Here is a 22,255-nt window from a genome sequence, read left to right as displayed (position 1 = left end):
CTAAATCCATGACATTGACTAGCCTGGCAGAGTGCAACAGTGACACCCTCCTCCACCAGGAGCTCCCCGGGCCTCAGGTTTCTCATCTGTAAAATGGAAGAGGAGCTAGAAGGAGTCAAGGTCTCTCTGGAACCCTCCTGTGATTCCATGACTCGTAGGGTTCTCCTTAAGGACTTAGGCAACAGACCCAGAAGCACAGGGACATTCTCCAGCCCCTCCGTATCAGCTGTGGCTGTGCCTTCTACAGGGAGGGTCGGCCAGGCTCACTCTACACCAGTCCTCTGTGAGTTGGGCCACCATGCTCCTGTCCCTGCACATTCTTCCTTGGGTGCAAAGGAACTCCCCTCAGGCTAGAAGTTCTCTTTCCAGCTGCCCCACGGTATGCCACGATGCTGGCACTCCTGCTGGCCAGGTGGGGCCAGGTAGGAGAGAATGTGGGGCAAGGGCCATGTCTTAAAGAAAACCAGGCAATGATGCCAGTATGATCAGGGACCTTCTGTACCCCCTGGATGGGCCTTGCCTTTTGCGTTCCTTTAGAACTGGACCGGGCAGAGCCTCCGGAATATCCCATGATTCCTGGGTTCCCAGCACAAGCAGAGTTGGCTCAGAATCTCAAAGCTACTCTTTCTATGGCTAATGGTCTAATGCTTACATTTATAATGAGGGTTTCTAGACAGGCTTACAAAGACGTGTGGATTCAAATCCTGGATGTTATTAGTTGTGTGACCTGGGCCTCAACTTCTCTAAACCTCAGTCTCCTAATTTGAGAAAGAGGGCTAATGATAGTCCTTTCCTCAGAGATGGATGTGACATTTAAGTGAGTTCCTGCAGGTAGCACATAGGGTCGTATTCATTACTCTCGCAGTCATCAGGTAACCAGCTCTCTCTGCCTCCCCTGAGTGGAGGCCAGCTCACAGCTCCCTGAAGTCTTCCTTCATAAGACAAATCAGAGTTGCAATTATTAATTATTTGAGGGTTCTTTTTTTTTTTTTTTAAAGATTTTTATTTATTTATTTGACAGATCACAAGTAGGCAGAGAGGCAGGCGGGGGCGGAGGGGGGGGAAGCAGGCTCCCCGCTGAGCAGAGAGCCAGATGCAGGGCTCGATCCCAGGACCCTGAGATCATGACCCAAGCTGAAGGCAGAGGCTTTAACCCACTGAGCCACCCAGGTGCCCCGAGGGTTCTTTTCGGATACCCTCTCTACTACGAAGTATTGCTTACTGTTCTGGCCCCCATGTCCAGCACAGAGCCCGGCCCATCAGATGCTCATTGCATAGCTGCTGAGAGAACACATGAATCTTCATCTCTAATTCATAGACGAGAACTGTCACTTAGAGGAACTAAGCATTAGCCTGACCCATCACAGGTCAATAAGAGCGGGGCACAGAAAGATCCTTAGAGATAATTGAATCAGAGAGACAGAGATGCCGCAGCCTGGCCAGAGAACGCTGAGCCCTTGGCTGAGGTCACACAGCAAGTGAGCGGGGAAGGCAGGTCTACTCCCCAGACATTTTCACTCAGCTTTGCCCCTCTCTGTTGAGCTTCGTTCAGGAAAGGGCATTGCTTCCTAGTCAGGTCATCCATCTAGGAGGCGGGCGAATCATCTTCACCTCTGCAGAATGCAATTTGGGATCCATAACCAGGATGATGGCTAGACTGAGTTGCCCTTCAGGGGATTGGGGACATAAATTTCATCAATCGGAGCCCTGCCCCAACGCTCACCAGCACACACACACACACATAGGCACACGCATGCGCGTGTGCACACCACTCTATCACTACTGCCTGCAACTAGAAGGGTCCTCAGGAGTTCCCTGAAGTCTCCGAGAATCGTTGGTCCCATTTAATGGATAGAACCATAGATTCTGAATTACTTGCCTCAAGTCACCACTTTCTAATGCTGTCCTGGGTTGTTTGCAGCCCTCAGGGAGCCATTGCTGAGCACGGGATTTAAACACGGAAACGGGAGCTCTCATTTACTGGCCTTTCTGTGTGCCTGACACCAGGTTACACCCGTGCACAAGGACCTTCTGTTCTGCATAACGGCCCTTCAGGCCAGTAGGCCCTACCCAGTAGCTCTTCCTCTGATTTTCTGTGTGGAGACAGGAGACACTCAGAGAGGCTCAGCCACTTCCCGTCCATCCCACAGCTTCTGTCCTCTGGGCACTGACTTCACTACACCTAATGAGTATGAGCGTGTGTCAGGCCCCCAGAGATTCATGGTTGGGGGAGGCAGGCCTATTAATGGACGGTTTAGTACCTTGAGGGAGGTAGTAAAATAAAGGCAAACTCAGACGGGCCTGGGGGCCCAGAAGTGGTAGTCAGCCCAGTTATAGAGTCAATGAAGGAAGGCTTCTTAGAGGAGCTGGCATTTAATATCAGTTTTGAAGTCTGAATAAGGAAAATGAGGAAAGGCAATTCAGAAAGAGAAAGTAGCATGTGTCAAGGTAGGGCAAGTGTGTGCAGGAAACTATCAGCTGGGTGGAGAATGGTCAGAGTGGGCCCTGAGAGGTAGGATGGGGCCAGGTCACTGAAGGCCCTATGTGACAGGCCAAGGAGTATGAAAGAGGGGATGCTTTAAACATTTTCCAGTTTGGAGCCTGTGGAAGAGAGAAATCCCTCCCCTTCTCTCAGTCCTGAGTCTTCTCCCGTTCCTGAGACTGGAGTGTCCCCTGCGAGGCACCTGTCCATCCCCTTGCTGGGGGCAGGGAGCCCACAGTGGAGAATTCTCCATTACCCAGTTCCCATTCATCTCCAATGCCCACAGCAGCTGGCCTGGGTGCAAGCTGAGCAGGAGTGTACATGCCTGCTGTGGGGTAACGTTAGTGTGCGTGTGCTCACGCGTCCCAGGTGAGGGCTGCTGTCTGTACCTGCAGCGTCCTCTTTCCTCTGGATCCTCTTAGCAGATGCATGACTGTGTGGCACAAAATGCAGGATTTTAGATGCGCCAGGAACTTAGCCTTGGGAAGTGACCGAGCTTGATACCAATATTGTGCCAGGGTTGGGCACATGAGCCCTGGAGCCAAGGTGCTCCAGCTCCAGTCCTGCCTGCACTGCTGTCTGTGACCTTGGACACACTTCACCTGTCTGGGGTGCAGGGGGTACAGCACGATCCATCTCACAGAAGTCGTTAGCACACAGCCAGCACATACTAAAAACTTGCTAAACATTAGCTACTGTGACAGATTTGGGGGCTCCTGAAGTCTTGGGAATTGGTGCAAGAGAATCATAGCATTTTGGAAAATGCAAATCCTAGAATCTCAAACTCTTGGAAGCACATAATTAGAAGAACCCTATCGGATCCCTCTTATAAGTCTCCACTCTGTAATGATTCCTTATATAGAGTCTCGACTGTGCTCTTTCTTCCTTCTTGCAAACAGTCAAGAACAATGTGCATCACTTGTAAGTTACAACTTGACAAATTTTACTATGTGAACGCAACAGTGGCTAACCAGCAACCGGAGCAAAAACAGACACCCCCAGCTCCCCAAGAGCCCTCCTGATGCTCCTCGCTAGTCACTCCCCCATCCCCTCCCACACACAAACATGGTGATTACCCAGCCAGGGGGGCTGTTGTCAAATACCTTCTTGTGGGGTTATGTACCATAGTTAGGAGGACTCTGATTATTAGAGAGGCTCAGTGAGATAATTTGGAACTTGTAAATGAAACTTTACCTTTGAGTTATTTTTACTGTCCTATTTTAGTGGTAGCCTAGTTTAGGGCTGAGCTACCCAAATGCCTAGGGCTGTTTTTAAAAATTCAGATTCCTCAGCCCCATCCTGCATCTACAGCACTAGAATGTGGGATCTGGGTGTGGGGCCAGGGAATCTGCATTTTTAACAAGCTCCAGGGGAACTCCAGGTGAGGTCCAGCTTGGTTTGGGAATCACTAACTAGTGTTTCAGAGCACAGACTCTGTTTTTCCAATCCACATGCCATCTTGCTGGATATTGACTTGGGACAAGGCACTTGGATTCCTGATCCTTAGTTTTTTCATCTGTAAAATGGGGATAAAATGATAGTACCTGCATCCTTGGGTTGTTGAAAGATTCTGACATCCACAGGCAAGCGCTCGCTAAGTGATGAAGCTACAGTTGGTATGGCTATTCCTGAGAAAAGCCCATGTGGTCTAGCCCAAGGAATGTTGGGCTTGAGATCTGAAGACTTGTGTTTGAGTCCTGACTGGGCCACTTGCTAGCAGTATGACCTTGGCCAAATCTTCTGACCACCTCCCCATGTCCGGGTCTCAACTTCCTTATCTATTAAATGGAAATACTTTCTGCTCCCCTCATAGGGTCTTTGAGGGGATCAAACAAGAGAATGGACTGGAAAACTTCTCTGAGGATAGAAAAATGCTTCAGGAAATAAACCACAGCAAATGGGGACTCAGCTGAACCTGGGAACCTGGTAGAAAGCGGGTTTGCCTTGCCCTTGCGGTTCTGCAGAGGGCGGGCCGGATGCAGGTGGGGGAGGGAGCTACTGAGTCGTTGGTGTTCCACGGTCCTGGTATGCCCTGGCACAGCTCCTGTGCCTCTTGGTTTCTGAGAACTGTCTCCTTCCTGGTCCTGGGGCAGGAAGAATCCAAAATCCTATAAGCGATGAAATCCTGCGCCATGTGCCATATTCAGAACGCTTTTATTATTTCAATGTCTTCCCTTTTATTAGAAGTTCTTTGAAGTCCTTTACTAGCATTTCCAGAAAACTTTTTAATGAAGTATAATATGCATACAAGAAATGCACAAATCGTAAGTGTATGGCTCAATGAACTTTACAGAAACTAACCAGTTCCCAGATGAAGAAACAGAACGTTGCCACCATTCCAGAAACCTCCTTTGTGCTCCAGTCACTAACACCCTCACAAGGCCAACTTGATCTTACTCTAATCCACAGATAAGTTTGCCTTTATGTAGTTAGAAGAGTACACTATGCATTCTTTTGCATATGGCTGTGTTTGCCCCAGACTACGTCAGTGGGATTTATCCGTTTTGTTGCCCAGAGCAATACTTCATTTCTGTCGGCTGCTTAGTATTCCCCGAGATGAGCATCCTACATTCTGCTCTTGGTGGACGTTCAGGGTGTTTCTACTGCCGGGCTATTATAATAGTGCTCCTCTGAAGAGTCTGTGTGAGTCTTTGGTGAGTGCACGTGCACACTTCTCTTGTGTCTCCTAAGAGTGGGAGGGCTAGGTCATGAGGTGTATGTATGTGGATGGAAGCCTTTCGTTTTCCGGTTCTGTTCTATTCCCTGCAAGTGGAACATGGTTCATGGGCCTGCGTGTCTATCAGGTCTGATAAACAGACCTGACCACAGCAAGACAGTCGCCTCTGAGATGCTGATGCACAGGGAGATCTGCAGACTCAGAGACTCTCGGTCAAAGTCGGACACAGGAATCAGACCTGTCACTTTCCCTATCCTGTCTTCTCTTCTAATTGACTCTAGAGATAACCTTGTGTCTGCTTTGCCCGAGGGCCAGTGTTCCCCTCACAGTGGTCGGCAGACCACCTACAGGGGACCGCGTGCACTTGAGCGCACACAGTCCTACTCAATTAGACTTCTCGAGATGAGGCTGTGATCTTTAACCCACTGACATTTGAGAAGCACTTCTTAGGAGCTGGGGGTCTTTCCCTCCCTTCCTCACCCCTCTGCACTGGGGCCTAGGAGAGGGCACATACAGGATACCCACTTTGAAAGGAGGCACGGTAGAACACAGGATCTTAGTGAAAGAGATGACCTTGTTCAGCAGATCCCAAACACCAGTCCCACCAGAATCACCCTGGGAGCTTGTTAAACATCTATTCTTAAGCCCCACCTCTAATGATTTTGTTTAGTAGATCTGGGGTGGGGCTGACAAATATGTCTTTTTAACCCCCACCCCCTGAGTGGGAACCACTAGTTCCATTCAGTGGTCAGCCCTGTCTGGTGAGAACCACTGGTGGGCCCAGTGGTTCTGTTCTGTGTGTGCCATGGAAGAGTGGAGCAGAGTCACTGTGGGAAAGAGGCAATCGGTATGGACTGAGCTCTGGGGGCTTGAGCTTGGGGAGACTGGCTTACATCTCATTAGTATGCACCTTGCCGCTCACAATCATCCCTAACCTTTTCCGTGCCTATAGCCCCGCCTCTAGCCCCGCAGTCAGGTTCAGCCAGCAGCACTGCACTGACAGGGACTCAGAGAGCGGAACCTCCTGTCGTGTCCCACTGCTAGAATGCCGCTCCCTGCCTGCCCGGGCCTGCCTGCCTGCTAGGCAGTTCTGCTCAGAGGGGTTTGGACTTGGCTGGACAGACAGCACGGCTAGGCTGGGCCAGGCCAGAGGGAATGGGACGGAGAGGGAGGGCTGGAGATAGAGTCTTTGCTGAGAATCTGTATTTGCAGGGCTGAGAGGACACGTGGTTATGTGATCCCCCTCCTCTCCCAAGAGCTGTTTCCAACCCCGGGCACAGAGAGGCAGGTGATCAGGTCACACACAGGTGATTTGAATTTTAATCCCACCTTGGCCACATGCTGGCTGTGTGCATTGGAAGTTAGGGAGCCTCTCTGAGTCTCATTTACCTCATCTGCAAAATGAGGATAATTATAGGGTTGCTGTGAGCGAGTTTAAAAGCTGTAATGCATGCCGAGTGCTTACTATAGGGCCTCTCCGCATAGTAAATGTTCAATAAATGTTAGCTGCGACCAGTGTCTACCTCTGTAAACATTTTGTCTTCCCCAAACCTCACGATCCTCCGGGCATCATTCGACCGTAGCTTAGTGGGATGTTAGCTCTGCTAAAGGCTGGAGAGCAGGGACCTGTCCCAACTCCCCGATAAACAAGTGGAGGCCCCATAAAATGAGGGGGTTTGCTCAGCTCCCACTGGGTGCCCTGGTTGGCCTTCTGATGGGTGAATGAGGACCCTTGACCCCAAAGGAGTGAGACTCATTTTCATCACAGTGTTTGCAGGGGACGGTCCTGTGTGAGCCATTGTGAGGACGGTTTTAGGCCCTTCATCTTAATTAAGCTTCACTACACCCTGATGATTATCTTCTCCAATTTACATGGGAAGAGACTGAAACTCGGTCAGGTTGACTAGTTTACTCCAGGTCACACAGCCAGCAACGGTCAGGTCACAAACCCAGGTGGGACTTAAAACCCGGCGGCCCGAGGCCGGAACCTGAGCCAGTGACCACCCGGTTTGGTGGCTCTGACAGTAGCCTCCTCACCCTCCCGGGGGGGGGGGGCTGACTTGGAGGTAGACCTGACCGTGAGTGGCCACAGTGGGGGGGCGATGGTATCATGAATGAGGAGTGATGAGAAGCTTCCATTCCAGCAGCTTCTCAGAGCCAGCTAGGAGGAACAGGGTCCACTTGACTGGTGTTTCTAGGGCCTGGGAAGGTAGTTGTGTCCCGGATAGAGAGGGGAGCTGTGCTGAATGGCCTTATGCAGATCACATAGGACGGGGCCGGAGAGGCCAGCCTAGCAAGCCAGTGTCAGAATGAAAAAGATCAGGAAATTCGCATTGTTGGTGCGTCCCCAACATTCTCCACTTTGTCTTCACTTCCACCTCACACCCACCACACTGCCCCCCTCAGCCTCTGACTGACATCACGCGGATTAGCTCTCTGCACCCACTGCGGGGTGGGGAAGATGACAGGAATAGAAATTACTCCTTTTTTTGTTTTTTGTTTTTTTGAGAGAGAGAGAGAGTGCACGTGCATATGAGCTGGGGGGGTGGCAGAGGCAGAGAGACAGAGAGAGTCTTACTCAGGCTCCACACCCAGTGCAGAGCCTGAAGCAGGGCTTGATCTCATGACCCCGAGATTATGACTTGAGCCGAAACCAAGAGCTGGATGCTTAACTGACTGAGCCACCCAGGTGCCCCAGAATAGAAATTATTCTTATTATTTTGATGCTGTTCAGGCTGCTGCTTAAGTTTTGTTACAGACCATCGCAAGGAGAGAAGGGATATCACAAAGACCCACACGTGTGTGTGTGTGTGTGTGTGTGTGTGTGTAGAAGGGTGCTTTGGCAAGGAGCTCCTGGGACATAGGCTGGGACTGGTACACATACAGAGAATAGTTTCCTCTTTCCACAGATTCTTTTTGAACACCTACTGTAATAGTAGTAACATTACTGTATTTTTAAATAGTAATAATAATAGTAATAACACTAGCTACTTTCTGTGTGCCTGGCACTATGCTAAATGTTGTCCATGCAGAATCTCATTAAATCCTCCATGAGGTAAGAACTGGTATCACCACATCACAAATGGGGAAACTGAGGCTGAGATAGACAAAACCATGCCCCTGCATACAAGCAGAGGCAGGATGGAGGCCAGGTCTGACCCTGAGGCCTGGCTCCTTACCCATGCAGTTTCCTCCTGGCTGGTGACTTTGTGGGTACCCGAGGAGCCTGCAGGTTGGGAGAAAGGCTGGGTTGGGGGAGCAGCTTTGTCAGTGTGGAGAGCCCGGGAGAGGGAGACTAGGATCTGGTTCTAGTTGTGCCACTGCTGCCATATGTGATTTAATGCTATGCCTTCCCTTCCCTGGGCAGAGTTTTCCCATCTTTCCAAACAGATTAGACTTCAGATCGTTTTCCAACTGTGCCCTCAGGCTTGTGGTCACAGAGATGCCTGGGGGGGTGGAGGTGGCGGCAAATGGGATGCAGGGGCTCTGCACCCCCAACTCGCATCTACCACAGCACCAGCTCGGTTGGATCCACTTTACAGAATGATAATGATTCTTTAACAGTAACAACAGCTAACATTTACTTCGTGACCGCTGGGTGCTATGCACTGTGTTAAACATTCAACAAGAAACCATCTAGTCAAACCTTCCAAACCACTGTCTCAGGTGGGTTCGCTTATTCTCTCCCTTTTAAAGATGAGGAAAAGCAGAGGCTCAGAGGTCAGGTTACATACCCAAGGTCATTCAATTTGGAACTTGGTGTCCCTATGTCTGAAAACTCACCCCTTTGCAAAGGATTCCACTGGATCCGAGTGGCAAGAAGCACAGACAGGACGTGCCCCCACTAGACGAGGATATGTAGCCGGGACGTTCCAGCCTCTGCAAGCAGTGCTGCTTCCTGGAAGAGGCTCTCCAGTTACCTGGGCGAGTCTGTCCTATGACTTCAGAATACAACCTTCCTCCCTCCCAGAGAGCCACCCCAAACCTAGACCTTCAGGACAGCCTTTCTCCCCCTTCCTACCCCTCCTCCCATGCAGGGATTTCCTAGTGCCTTTCCAGCCAGGAGGAGAAAATCGAGGGTTCCCGCAGCCTTCCTACAAGGCTGACTTCCCACTCGTGTCCCCATCTATCCCAGGGCACAAATGTAGAACCTAGAGGAGTTGCTCAGTTCCCCTGCTTGGCTCTCAAGCTTCTAATGGTTTAGTATCATTCTCTGCCCTGCTGAGTGGGAGCTGGTTTTCATTTTACAAACCACTGTGGCCAGAGAGCCCCCCAAGAAATGGGGCAGGACACCTCCCCTCCTGCCTCTACCTCCAAGCCCACTGCTTCTGGGGTGCCTCGGGTTCAGGGAGTTTTCAGCTCCAAATGTAGAGCCCGTGGATCCATACGGGATCCCAAGAGGAAGAGACTTTGCTCCCTCTGGGCCTCACTGAGGGTCAGGGTCCGCAAACCAGAATGCCTCCAGCCAAACTGTCCTCACGGTGTAGACAGAGATGTGGGCACGAATGGGTTTCCCTTCCATTAGAAAATTGACCTTGGTGGGGTGTCTGGGTGGCTCAGTGGGTTAAAGCCTCTGCCTTCAGCTCAGGTCATGATCCCAGGGTCCTGGGATGGAGCCCCACATCGGGCTCTCTGCTCAGTGGGGAGCCTGCTTCCTCCTCTCTCTTGCTCTGCCTGCCTCTCTGCCTACTTGTGATCTATCTGTCAAATAAATAAATAAATAAATAAAACTTAAAAAAAAGAAAGAAAGAAAGAAAGAAAATTGACCTTGGCAACAAACAGTAGCTGAAAGACCCTTCGTGTCTGGGAAGCGGTCTCATGACTTTGGAGTGTGCATGACCTCCTTGCTCCTGCCTTGGGGACTCCGCACTGCCTGTTCTTTTCTGTCTGAAACCCTTTCTCAAGAAGACTCTGTAGCCCTCACCCTGGCTCAGATGTCACCTTGTCACCCTGATTTATCATTCCTTCCTTTCTGTTACTAGAAAAGAATCCCCACACAAGCAGGGACCTCATCTGTCTTGTTTTCTGTTCTGGAATGCCCTCACAGGGTGGGTCTCAGTAAATAAGTATTGAATGAAGGAATGAATGAATGAATGAATGAATGAATGACTTTGGCAGAGAAGGCCCAATAACAAAACATTTTCTCATCCTTCTCCACTTCGTCCCTTTGTGTCCTCAAAACCCAGGTGCCTGGAAGCACCTTGTTTTCTTCACATATCCATCTCTCCAGGGTCCCATCAAGATGTTCATGGGTCCTAAACATCTAGCCCCTTCAACCATGAAAAAATATTAGACATTATATCTTATGGTAATGTTGGTATAAAGATAAATGTATTTTTCTATATGAAAATATTTCCTTCAACCTAAAAGTTTGTTTTCTTTCTTCTGAATTTAACAGAAACATCTTCAGGGGTCCCTAAAAGTACCATGAGCCGTGGGTGTGCCCACTTGGGTGTGCCTACCAGATGAAGGGACCCTGCATCCTTCTTTGAATCCCAAGCATCCTTGGTTCCTGGTTCCTGTGCCACGTTCTTTAGAGCTGAGGTGGCCAATACAGTAGCCAGGAGTCATGTGTGGCTATTTAAATTTAAATTAAATAAAATTACAAACTCAGTTCCTCTGTTGTACCAGCCACATTTCAAGTCCTTGATAGCTACAGGTGGCTAGGGGCTCCCATCCTGGACGTCTCAGATGTAGAACATCCCCACCATTGCAGGAAGTTCTTCTGGAGAGTGCTGTTCTAAATAATTGGGTCCAGCTACACCAACCCTCTCTGAGTCTCTCTTCTTGGAATATGGATCCCAGGTCTTGGACGGCACTCGAATCCATCACCTATTAGGTGGATGAACCTGGGCAGAGCCTTCAAATTATCCGAGCCTCAGTTTCTCATTTACAAAATGAGGGTCATAATAAGTATCATAATAATGATGGTGATGTTGGTACAATAATTAACTTGCATTGAGTATATTCCAGTGCTGGCTGTTTGTCATGCATTGACTCATTCAGCCTTCTCAGCAACTCCATGAGATTGGCACATAGACCATATCCCTGGGACCAGAGAGGTGACATAACTACCCAAGGTCACACAGCTGGTGAATGGGAGAGCTGGGATCGGAAACCAAGTCTATCTGACTTCAGAGACCACTTTCTTGACTATCAATTTTACCCAGTGCTGCATCCCTTCCCTCAAAGCCAAGTGAGATAACGCATGCAGATTTTTTTAACTTAAAGATTACCTGCAGATAGGATGCATACTTTTTGTCATCAACAACAGTATCAGAATACTAATGACGAAGGGACCCCCTAATCCCAGGTTTCTTTCCCCCACGACCTAAGTAAGGACTTCCTTCGTCAGTCAGCTCTGCCTTCTAATTTCAGGCGTGGGCAGGCCCGACCTTTGACAGCTCTCTTGAGGGCCTCTCAGTCCGCTGGTGGTTCGGGCTGCCATTTACTAAGCCATTATTGGTCCTAATAAGGTGTTCCTCTGCGTCTTTTCCTCCCTGCACATTCACTTATCGTATTATCTGTCTCCCCTGCAGCCCTGGGAAGTAGGTAGGAGTAGCTATTATTATCTTCAGTTTACAGACAGATAAAGTGAGGTTCAGAAGAGGTTTGTGGCCTTTCCAAGGTCATACAACCCATCAAGGGCTCAAGCCACTGGCTCCTTTCCTGCTTATGTCCAGTTCTTTGACTGGTTGTGTTACAGGAGGACCCGGCAGGGGCTGCCTACAAACTAGCAAGTGACTCAAGGGGTTCATCCAAGTTTCTGAGAAGTAAATCAAGCCTCTCTTCCCACAGGGAATTCCAGTTGGCTTAATCCCATAGAGCTGCTGTTCCAGCACCGTCCATACCAGAGTGGGAGTCTTGAATGGAAAAATCTCCTTTTTGATCTGATATAAGATCTCAGCATGTAATTCTCTTCTGGTCCTGCTGCTTCTCAAAAATCTTTAGTGGCTCCCTACTACTAAGAGGAAAAATAGCTTCAGCAGCTAAAGACTTCATGACTAGCAGTTACCTAGAATGTCAATATTCTTTCACTGATGATTTTAGTTCTGGTTCAAAGGCACCATCCCCCCTGTCTCTCCCCATCTTTCAGCTATTGTCAGAAGTAGAATATACTTAGGATCCTTTCTTGAGAGGGAGCAGAAGCCAGCCCTAACACTGATGCCTGAGGCAGACACCATGGAGGGGAGGGGAGTGGGATCAGAAAATACTTACTGATAGAGCACCCAAATCCACAGCAAGTTTACATTTGGATTTGGGGGGGAGTGTGGACATTCTCGAATCCAGAAAAAATTAATCCATGGCCTCTTTTTCTCATGAAAGGCTCTCCAAACTTTAAATAATATCTCATCTCATTGTTTCTTCCTACAGCTTAGGAAATCCAGAGCACCCAGGTTCAGGAAGTCTGGCTGTGTGTTTTCAGTTCAGCCACTACCTTTCTGGGTGCTCTTGGGTGTGCTGTGCAAATCTCAGGGTCCCTTATCTGTAAAGTGGGAATAAAAAGGGCAGATGTGCTTCCTAGGAGTATTAGGCAACTACTAATGAATATTTGGGACATGCTACGAAATGGGATGGTGTTGGACCATGAGGGAGAATATCCTCACTGGTCTGTGTCTGGGTACTTCTGGGAAGGACATGTGTGTGTGTGTGGGGGGGGGATTCACTGCCAGAAACAAAGCCTGACAGTTTGAAGAATTCTGGTAAAAGCTTCTTTAGTGGGAGTTTGATTTGACTTTGAATTCCTCCGAGTATGTCTGATTCCCATGGAAGGAACAGAATTAGTCACAGACTTCTAGAACTAAGGACTAAAGTTACTGCACATGGGCAATTACAAATATAGATCATAGTGCATTAGAATCCTAGTGTATCCAACTGTGTGTCTTAGGACTTTTTTATGACAGGACACGGGACACTGGAGTAGTAGAACCCCAGCTTCTCAGATCTGGAGGGGCTCCTAGAGGCCATCTATCTAGTTATTCAAACTTGCGCTCCCCAGTGGGGGTGAGGGGCGAGCCTGTGGGCAAACCCTAGCCCTCAAAACCCCTGCTCCTAATAGCATAGATCTGCTTTAATCTATTTACAATTTCATTAGGAAAAAAGAGATTCTGCCCCTGAAAGCAATAGAGAGGTTTGAAATCACAGATCCATTCCAGCCCCTTCACCCAACAGACAGCACATCATTTACAGAGGAGGAAAGAAGTTCACAGGGCTTAGGTGACTGACTTGACCAAGGCCACCAGGGAACAAATGACTTTTGACCCATGTCTCCCAAGAGCCAGGGTAGCTTGTCACAAGGACCATTGTGCAAGCATCAGTGAGTGTGCAAGCCTGATTCACAGCCAGAGGAAATCCATTCCTCACTTTAGGGGCTCTATTAGGGGTTAGTAGAGACCACAGGCCTGCACAGGCCAAAGAATCATACCTGTATAAGTTGGAAAGGACTTTAGAGCTCTTCTCACCTCCCCCAAGGGCAAGAATCCCCCTAGAGTAGCACCATCCTTCACAGGTGGCTACACAGACTCTGCCCGCGCTCCTCAGTGACAAGGAGCTCTGTATTCTGAGACGACTCATTCCAGAATGGCACTGGAGGTCACTAACCAAAAGAATGAGCAAAGAGCTCAGAGCATTGCTCCTCCCACTTGTGCTTAGACTTTTTATCAACAACTTGGATAAAGACATGGATGTCACAACCACCAAGTTTCTGAATGCTGGAATCCAGATTCTTTTTTTTTTTTTTTTAAAGATTTCATTTATTTGTTTGACACACACACACAGAGATCACAAGCAGGCAGAGAGGTAGGCAAGCAGTCTTCCTGCTGAGCAAAGAGCCCAATGCGGGGCTTGATCTCAGGACCCCAAGATCATGACCTGAGCCAAAGGCAGAAGCTTAACCCACTGAGCCACCCAGGCACCTTGGAATCCAGATTCTGAGAAGTTGGAGCAGTGAGTTGAAGCACAGGGTGAAATGCATCATAGTCTCATTAAAGCCCTACAGCCCTGAGTTGGAGGAAATCAGTTCACGAAGGACAGATTTGGGATGGTGTAATAATACATCTGAGAGTTTTCATTACCTACAAACTCAGCAGTCAGTAGTATGAGCTGGCTGCTAAAAGAAATAGTACTTGGTAACATTTGTTGAAAACTGTGTCACATCTTATATTCAGCATTTATGTACATTAATTTCATCCTCAAAATAGTATTATTAAGGAGAGAAATGAAAATCAGACAGTAAGCCACTTGCTCAAGGTCATACAGCCAGAAACTGGGTGCTATGAACCACTTTCTGCTGTCTTCCCCATCTGGGAGACGGGTCTGGGGATTTCCAAGGAGGCAGATCTGATTCAGACATATATTCTAAAAGGGTCCATTCATGAGCCTGCACCCTTGCATTTGCTTGCACCTGTGCACCCACAAGCCCCATGGCTACCAACTTATTTGCTCGTATCATATTCATTCTGTCAAGCAGGCACATCCCATTTATGTATCCATGCAACTATTCGAAAATTGCCACCTAAGTATGTGTGTGCTCTCTTGCAAATGTGCACATTCACCCACATGCAGATTTTCCTCTGTGTCTGGGGAGCCAAGAACAGGAGGCCCCACCCCAGACAAGCGCCTGCTCGCAGCTTACCAGAACAGCCTGTGGCTGGGCCAGCAAGCTTAGACTCGACCAGAGACCAGAGGCTTCCTGCTCCGCTGAGGCACAGGCTGGGCTTTCTCCAGAGGGTTTGGTGGACCCCACCCACACCCCAACCTTAAGTAGGCTTTGATTCGGCCTTGGCTTTTCAAACTAATAATAACTAATATTTACTGAGTTGTTTTCTATGGGCCAGGAGCTGTGCTAAGTCCAATAACGGGCATGATTTTCTTTATAAAACCCTAGGAAAGCAGTATTCTTAATAGCTCCATCTTACAGATGAGAAAGCAGAGGTTTGAGGAGGTTGACTTCCCCAAGGTTATGTAGTTGGCAAGCAAAGGAACTGGGACTTAACCCCAAAAGGTCAGATTCACAAAGATCCACAGTTTCTCTTTCTGGCAATGTGGTCTGGAGGAAAGAACCTGGCTCTGGTTCTTACCCTATGACTTTGGGCAAGTACCTTTCTTTCTTTTTTCTTTTTCTTTCTTTCTTTTTTTTTTTTTTAAAGATTTTATTTTATTTATTTATTTGTCAGGGAGAGATTGAGAGCAAGCGCAAGCAGGGGGAGCAGCAGGCAGAGGGAGAGGGAGAAGCTGACACCCTGCTGATCAAGGAGCTGGATGTGGGACTCGACCCCAGGACTCTGGAATCATGATGCTTAACTAACTGAGCCACCCAGGCATCCTGGGCATGTCCTTTTCTTTTGGGGGGCACTTTATATTCCAGCTTCAGAAAGGAAAGGATAATCACTAATGGTTCTTTCCATTTTCATTCTGTCATTTGCTTTTCCTAAGTCCAGATCCTTCCTGTTTTCATCTATTGAGTAGGGTTATATACCAGGCACTGGGATTTCATGCATGAAGAAGATATACAAAACTCTTGTCTTCATGGAGCCCAGTGTCCAGTGTTAACAAATTAGCAAGAACATACTGGGTCATGTTATGTGCCATGGAGAATATGGTGGTATAATAAAGAAGGGTTCTAGTAAGGAGGCTACATCAAACTGGGTGTTAGGATGTGACATTTGAGAGCTGACCCAGGAAGAAGCATAACAAGAAGGAGCCAGCCATGTGAGAATCTTAAGTAAAGGGAAGCAGCGAGTGCAAAGGCCCTGAGGCAGACCCTAGTTTGGCATGTTTGTGGAGGAGAAAGGCCTATGTGGCTGCAGCTCGATGAACAATGGGGAGAGTGCTAGGAGGTATCATTAGAAAAGTACACATGCATGTGGACCCACATGGCCTTGTAGGTCATATTAAGGAGTTTAGATTTTAATCTGAATGCTCTGGGAAGCCACTGGAGAATTTTAAGAAGGGAAGTGATTTGAATTGATTTATGTTTTCACAAGATGTTTCTTTTTTAAAAATATATTTATTCATCTGAGAGAGAGAGAGAGAGAGAGAGAGAGAGAAAGCAAGCACAAGTGGGGGAGGGATACAGAAGGAGAAGCAGACTCTGTGCTGAGCAGGGAGTCAGGACACAGGGCTCTATCCCAGGACCCTGGGGTCATGACCTTACTCAAAGGCAGGTGCTTAACTGACTGAGCCACCTAGGTGCCCCTCACAAGACATTTCAAAATAATGGTCCTAGGCTTTGTGCTGAAAGGGAAGCCCAGGAACCCAACATGCCTCTGCACCTTGCAAACCTGTTCACTTGCCCAGGCATGGTGCCAGGAAACAAATGTCCAGACACAGGACCTTCCTCAGCAAACCACTCACCTGGTCTGTGGGTCTTAAAGCTTGAACACAGCCCTGCTACCAAACCCTCATCCATGGGTGCATTCTCTTTGCATCTTATCCCCTTCCAGGGAGACCCTGTCCCTGCTGCCTTCCCTAAGCTCATCTCTGCAAGGCGCCTGTGCAGCGGCTGAGTGGTGTGTCTTGTTGGGGCCTGCCCTATGAGGGTGCTGACCTGGTGAGCAGGAAGCTTTCTGCAAAGCAGGGCAGGGCGAGCAGGGAGGCTGTGTGCGCCCTAGGCTCGCTGGGCTGCAGAGTGAGCAAACCTGGGACTGGGGTAAGAACTTATTTTTCCTTGGGGCTTCAACTTCCAATGCAATGCCACCCTGGGGCGTTGGGGTCCACATGACTCAGAGGTCTACGCCCTCCTGCAGGAGACTGTGTTGGGGATGGGGTGAGTGAAATGGAGGGACTATGGCTTTTGCCTGGGGCCAACTCCACTGTGAGCTGCAGTGGTAAGTGATGGGGAAGAGTGGAGGGCAGGAAGGATGAGGAATAGACACCCCAGGTACAGAATCTGCCTCCATTCCTGCCCTCTCTTCTCTGAGGTGCTAGGCCTGGGGTGCCACCAATAGGATTTCAAGAGACAGATAGTGGTAGGGAGCCTGGAAGGAGTGGGCAGAGTCCAATTCTTTTCTGTCACACAGACTTGCAGGCTGCAAATTAGGCAGACTTTCCCACTCCTGCTTCCCAGGTTGGGATGCTCCCTTCGAGGTCTTAAGAAGCTGCATTCAGCTCCCTCAGGACTCTGGAAAGACAAGGATGCAAGCCTCTCCTTTCCCCTCTTGCCCCCAGGAGTTTAACTCTTCCTTGCCTTTGAAGAGTGAGGCAACTGGAAAAACAAGTCTTGCCCGTTTCATCCAGGAATGCTCTGCACATCTGGCTGACAGCCACGAAGCTCCTTGGAGTCAAGACTCACGGGCAAGCCAGGCGCAAGCCTGGTGTATGCAGCCTCCTACTTTGCTTCTGGAAGGTCGAGTTTGGCAACCAAATTTTGCCCTCCCTTATTCCCCTTCTATCTTCTCCCTTTCTTTAACCCTGAGGTTGGACTTTTAACCCAGGCTGGACTTTAACCCAGGCTGGAGTTCATGGATGAGCCATGAGGGAAATGGCACGGGAGAGAATGGGAGCCACAGCAGGTCTTAGGGGGAGAAGTACTCATTCATGGCTACTTCAACAACCCCCAGGGACTAGTTCTTTCCTGGACACCCACTATGTGAAATGGGGCAAGACTCAGTCCCCGCTCTGGGGCTCTATTTCCCCATCTATGCACGAGTCAGGTGAGCACTCCATGTCTCAAAGTTCCACTGTAGCTCCGACATTCTAGGAGATTTGAAGTTACAGGATGAGTCAGAATCAGGCCCTATCCAAAGGGACTAGTGGTGGGACAGGGGTAGATAGACCTGGGATAGGGGAAGCAGCCCTGACTTGTGATGCAAGGAGCCCCAAGTCTAATTCTTGCTTTGCCTCTGTCTAGCTGTTCAGGCCCAGGATGGGTCCCTTCCCTTTATGAAACTGAATTTCCTATTACTAATAATAGCCAATATTAAGTTAAAACTTCTATGTCCCGGGCACCCTACAGAGTCATCTCCCTTTATTTCATTCAATTTTCACAACAATCCAATGAGGTAGATAATATCCTTATCCCCATGCTAAAGAAGAGGAAATCAAGGCTCACAGAGGTTAAATAACCTGCCCAGAAAATCACCCAGCTAGGAAGTGGTGGAGCCAGGGCTGGCTGATGGCCAAGCAGCCTGATGCCAGGTCCACGATCTTGGTCATTTTGCTTTTCTGTAGCCCCTGCAGGTGCTGACGCACCTCAGTGTGCCCGGACCTCAGCCTTGATGGGAGGGTCTTGTAGGAAGTATCTAGAGCCAGATTGCCAAGCTTAGGTCCCTGGAGGAAACTGTTCCACCATCACTGGGGATCCCTTGAAGGTTTTTTGGAAAAAGGAGTCAAGTGGTCAGGGTTGTATCTGCCAGGTACCCCTGAGAAAGCACTTAAACTCATCTGATAGTCTTCAAATATGGGGTTTCTCAACCTCAGCACTATTGACATTTTTTTGTTGTTGGGGGGCCGTCCTATGCAATGTAAGATGTTTAGCAGCACCCCAACCTCTATCCACTAGATGTCAGTAGCTCCCCCTCCCCCACAAGCTGGGAGAGTGGAAAACATCTTCAGACATGGTCAGGTGTGCCCTGAGGGACAAAATCACCCCAGCTAAGAACCACAGCAGTAGGAGCCATTTCTTTCCTAACTTACACCCTTCCCTTTTTTTTTTTTTTTTTTTAAACCTAGGGCTTCGGGAGTTTTTCCATCATGATTATTGCCTTCTTGGGCTTTGTCATTTTCTTGCTCCATTGTACAACCTGTGAGAAGCCCCGAGAAGGGCTTGTCTCCTCCTCCACCTGGCGCTTCACACACACTCTCTATAATGCAACCATCTACGAAAACTCTGCCCCCAAGACCTACGTAGAAAGCTCTGTGAAAATGGGCATTTACTTGGCTGAGCCCCAATGGGCAGTGAGATACCGGATTATCTCTGGGGATGTGGCCAATGTGTTTAAAACAGAGGAATATGTGGTGGGCAACTTCTGCTTTCTGAGAATAAGGACAAAGAGCAGCAACACAGCCCTCCTGAACAGGGAGGTGCGAGACAGCTACACCCTCATCATCCAGGCCACAGAGAAGACCTTGGAGTTAGAAGCTTTGACCCGTGTGGTGGTCCACATCCTGGACCAGAATGACCTGAAGCCCCTCTTCTCCCCACCCTCATACCGAGTCACCATCTCTGAGGACATGTCCCTCAAGAGCCCCATCTGTAAGGTGACTGCCACAGATGCTGATCTGGGCCAGAATGCCCAGTTCTATTATGCCTTTAACACGAGGTCAGAGATGTTTGCCATCCATCCCACCAGTGGTGTGGTCACCTTGGCTGGGAAGCTCAATGTCACCTGGCGAGGGAGGTATGAGCTCCAGGTGCTGGCTGTGGACCGCATGAGGAAAATCTCAGAGGGCAATGGCTTTGGTAATCTGGCTGCACTCGTCATCCACGTGGAGCCTGCCCTCAGGAAACCCCCAGCCATCATCTCAGTGGTGGTGGCTCCGCCAGACAGCAGAGAAGATACCACCTATGCCACTGTGATGGTAGACGCAAACAGCTCAGGTGCTGAAGTGGACTCCTTGGAAATTGTTGGTGGTGACCCTGGAAAGTACTTCAAAGCCATCAAGTCTTACACCCGCAGTAATGAGTTCAGTTTGGTGTCGGTCAAAGACATCAACTGGCTGGAGCACCTTCATGGATTCAACCTCAGCCTACAGGCCAGGAGTGGGAGCAGACCTTCTTTTTATTCCCAGATCAGGGGCTTTCACCTACCACCTTCCAAACTGGCTTCCCTTAAATTCGAGAAGGCTGTTTACAGAGTGCGGCTTAGTGAGGTCTCCCCTCCTGGGAGCCGCGTGGTGATGGTGAAGGTAACCCGAGCTTTTCCCAACCTGCAGTATGTTCTAAAGCCATCCTCAGAGAATGTGGGGTTTAGACTTAATGCTCGCACTGGACTCATCACCACCACAAAGCTCTTGGACTTCCATGACCGAGCCCACTACCAGCTGCACATCAGAACCTCACCAGGCCTGGCCTCCACCACTGTGGTCATCGATATTGTGGACTGTAACAACCATGCCCCCATCTTCAACAGGTCCTCCTATGATGGTACCTTTGATGAGAACATCCCACCAGGCACCAGCATTTTGACGGTTAGTGCCACAGACAAGGATCATGGAGAGAATGGATATGTCACCTATTCCATCACTCGTCCAAAAGCTGTGCCCTTTTCTATTGACCCTTACCTGGGGATCATCTCCACCTCCAAACCCATGGACTATGAGCTCATGAAAAGAATTTATACCTTCCGGGTACGGGCATCAGACTGGGGGTCCCCATTTCGCCAAGAAAAGGAAGTGTCTATATCTCTTAGGCTCAAGAACTTGAACGACAACAAGCCTATGTTTGAGCAAGTCAACTGCACTGGGTCTATCCGTGAAGACTGGCCAGTAGGAAAATCTGTAATGACCGTGTCAGCTATAGATGTGGATGAGCTTCAGAACCTAAAATATGAGTTTGTGTCAGGCAATGAACTACAGTATTTTGATCTAAATCATTTCTCTGGAGTGATATCGCTCAAACGCTCTTTTATGAATCATACTACAGGTCAACCCAGCAACTATTTCCTGAAAATTACAGCCTCAGACGGGAAACACTATGCCTCGCCCACAACTTTGAATGTTACTGTAGTAAAAGACCCTCGTTTCGAAGTCCCTATAACATGTGATAAAACAGGAGTACTGACACATTTCACAAAGACCATCCTCCATTCTGTTGGGTTTCAGAATCAGGACTCCAATGATGAGGACTTCATTTCCTTAAGTGCATATCAGATCAATCACCATACCCCCCAGTTTGAGGACCATTTCCCACAGTCCATTGACATCCTTGAGCGGGTTCCTGTCAATACCTCCCTGGCCCGCCTGGCAGCCATTGACCCTGATACTGGCTATAATGGCAAACTGGTCTATGTGATTGCAGATGGCAATGATGAGGGCTGCTTTGACATGGAGCTGGAGACAGGCATGCTCACTGTAGCTGCCCCTCTGGACTATGAAGCCACCAGTTTCTACATCCTCAATGTAACAGTGTATGACCTGGGCACTCCCCAGAAGTCATCCTGGAAGCTGCTGACGGTGAATGTGAAAGACTGGAATGACAATGCACCCAGATTTCCTCCTGGTGGGTACCAGATAACCATCTCAGAGGATACAGAAGTTGGAACCACAATTGCAGAGTTGAAAGCAAAAGATGCTGACTCAGATGACAATGGGAGGGTTCGCTACACCCTGCTAAGCCCCACAGAGAAGTTCGCCCTTCATCCTCTCACTGGGGAACTGGCTGTCACAGGACACCTAGACCGGGAATCAGAGCCACAATATATACTCAAGGTGGAGGCCAGGGATCAGCCCGGGAAGGGCCACCAGCTCTTCTCTGTCACTGACCTGATAATCACATTAGAAGATGCCAATGACAACTCTCCTCAATGCATCACAGAACTCAGCAGTCTGAAAGTCCCGGAGGATATGCCTCCAGGAACTATTCTAACATTTCTGGATGCCTCTGATCCTGACGTGGGCCCTGCGGGAGAAGTGCGTTACGTCCTGTTGGATGATGCCCATGGGACCTTCCATGTGGACCCGATGACCGGCGCACTCAGTCTGGAGAGAGAGCTGGATTTTGAGAGGCGGGCTGGATACAATCTGAGTTTGTGGGCCAGTGACAGTGGGAGGCCCCTGGCCCGCAGGACCCTCTGCCACGTGGAAGTGATAGTCCTGGATGTGAATGAGAATCTCCACCCTCCTCGCTTTGCCTCCTTTGTGCACCAGGGCCAAGTGCAGGAAAATAGCCCCTCGGGTACCCAGGTGATGGTAGTGACTGCCCACGATGATGACAGTGGCTTGGATGGGGAGCTCCAGTACTTCCTGAGGGCTGGCACCAGTCTTGCAGCCTTTAGCATCAACCAAGACACAGGTACTGAAAGTGGGGTGGATGGGAATGCCAGGTGCTGGGAGACAATGGCCTAAAGAGATCAGGGGCTGTCCTGAAAGAAGGCAGGCTGCAGGCTAGAAAGAAAGGCAATAAATAGGGACTCTCCTTTTTGTCCCTTTTATTTTAA

General features: G+C 49.1%; 1 protein-coding gene across 1 annotated transcript in view; it reads left to right on the top strand.

Annotated features, from left to right (window-relative positions):
• The window catches only part of FAT2 (FAT atypical cadherin 2), a 77,888-nt gene that overhangs the window by 1,635 nt on the left and 53,998 nt on the right, over positions 1 to 22,255 (top strand). Inside the window, exon 2 of the mRNA XM_004737782.3 lies at positions 18,831 to 22,110. Within this exon, the coding sequence (XP_004737839.2) occupies positions 18,852 to 22,110 (3,259 nt within the window). The 5' untranslated portion in view covers positions 18,831 to 18,851. The remainder of the gene's footprint in view (positions 1 to 18,830; positions 22,111 to 22,255) is intronic.

The sequence above is a fragment of the Mustela putorius genome, unplaced genomic scaffold, assembly GCF_011764305.1.
Source record: "Mustela putorius furo isolate JIRA1106 unplaced genomic scaffold, ASM1176430v1.1 tig00000407_pilon_pilon_pilon, whole genome shotgun sequence".
Classification (NCBI taxonomy): domain Eukaryota; kingdom Metazoa; phylum Chordata; class Mammalia; order Carnivora; family Mustelidae; genus Mustela; species Mustela putorius.
This window is presented reverse-complemented; position numbering and strand designations above follow the sequence as displayed.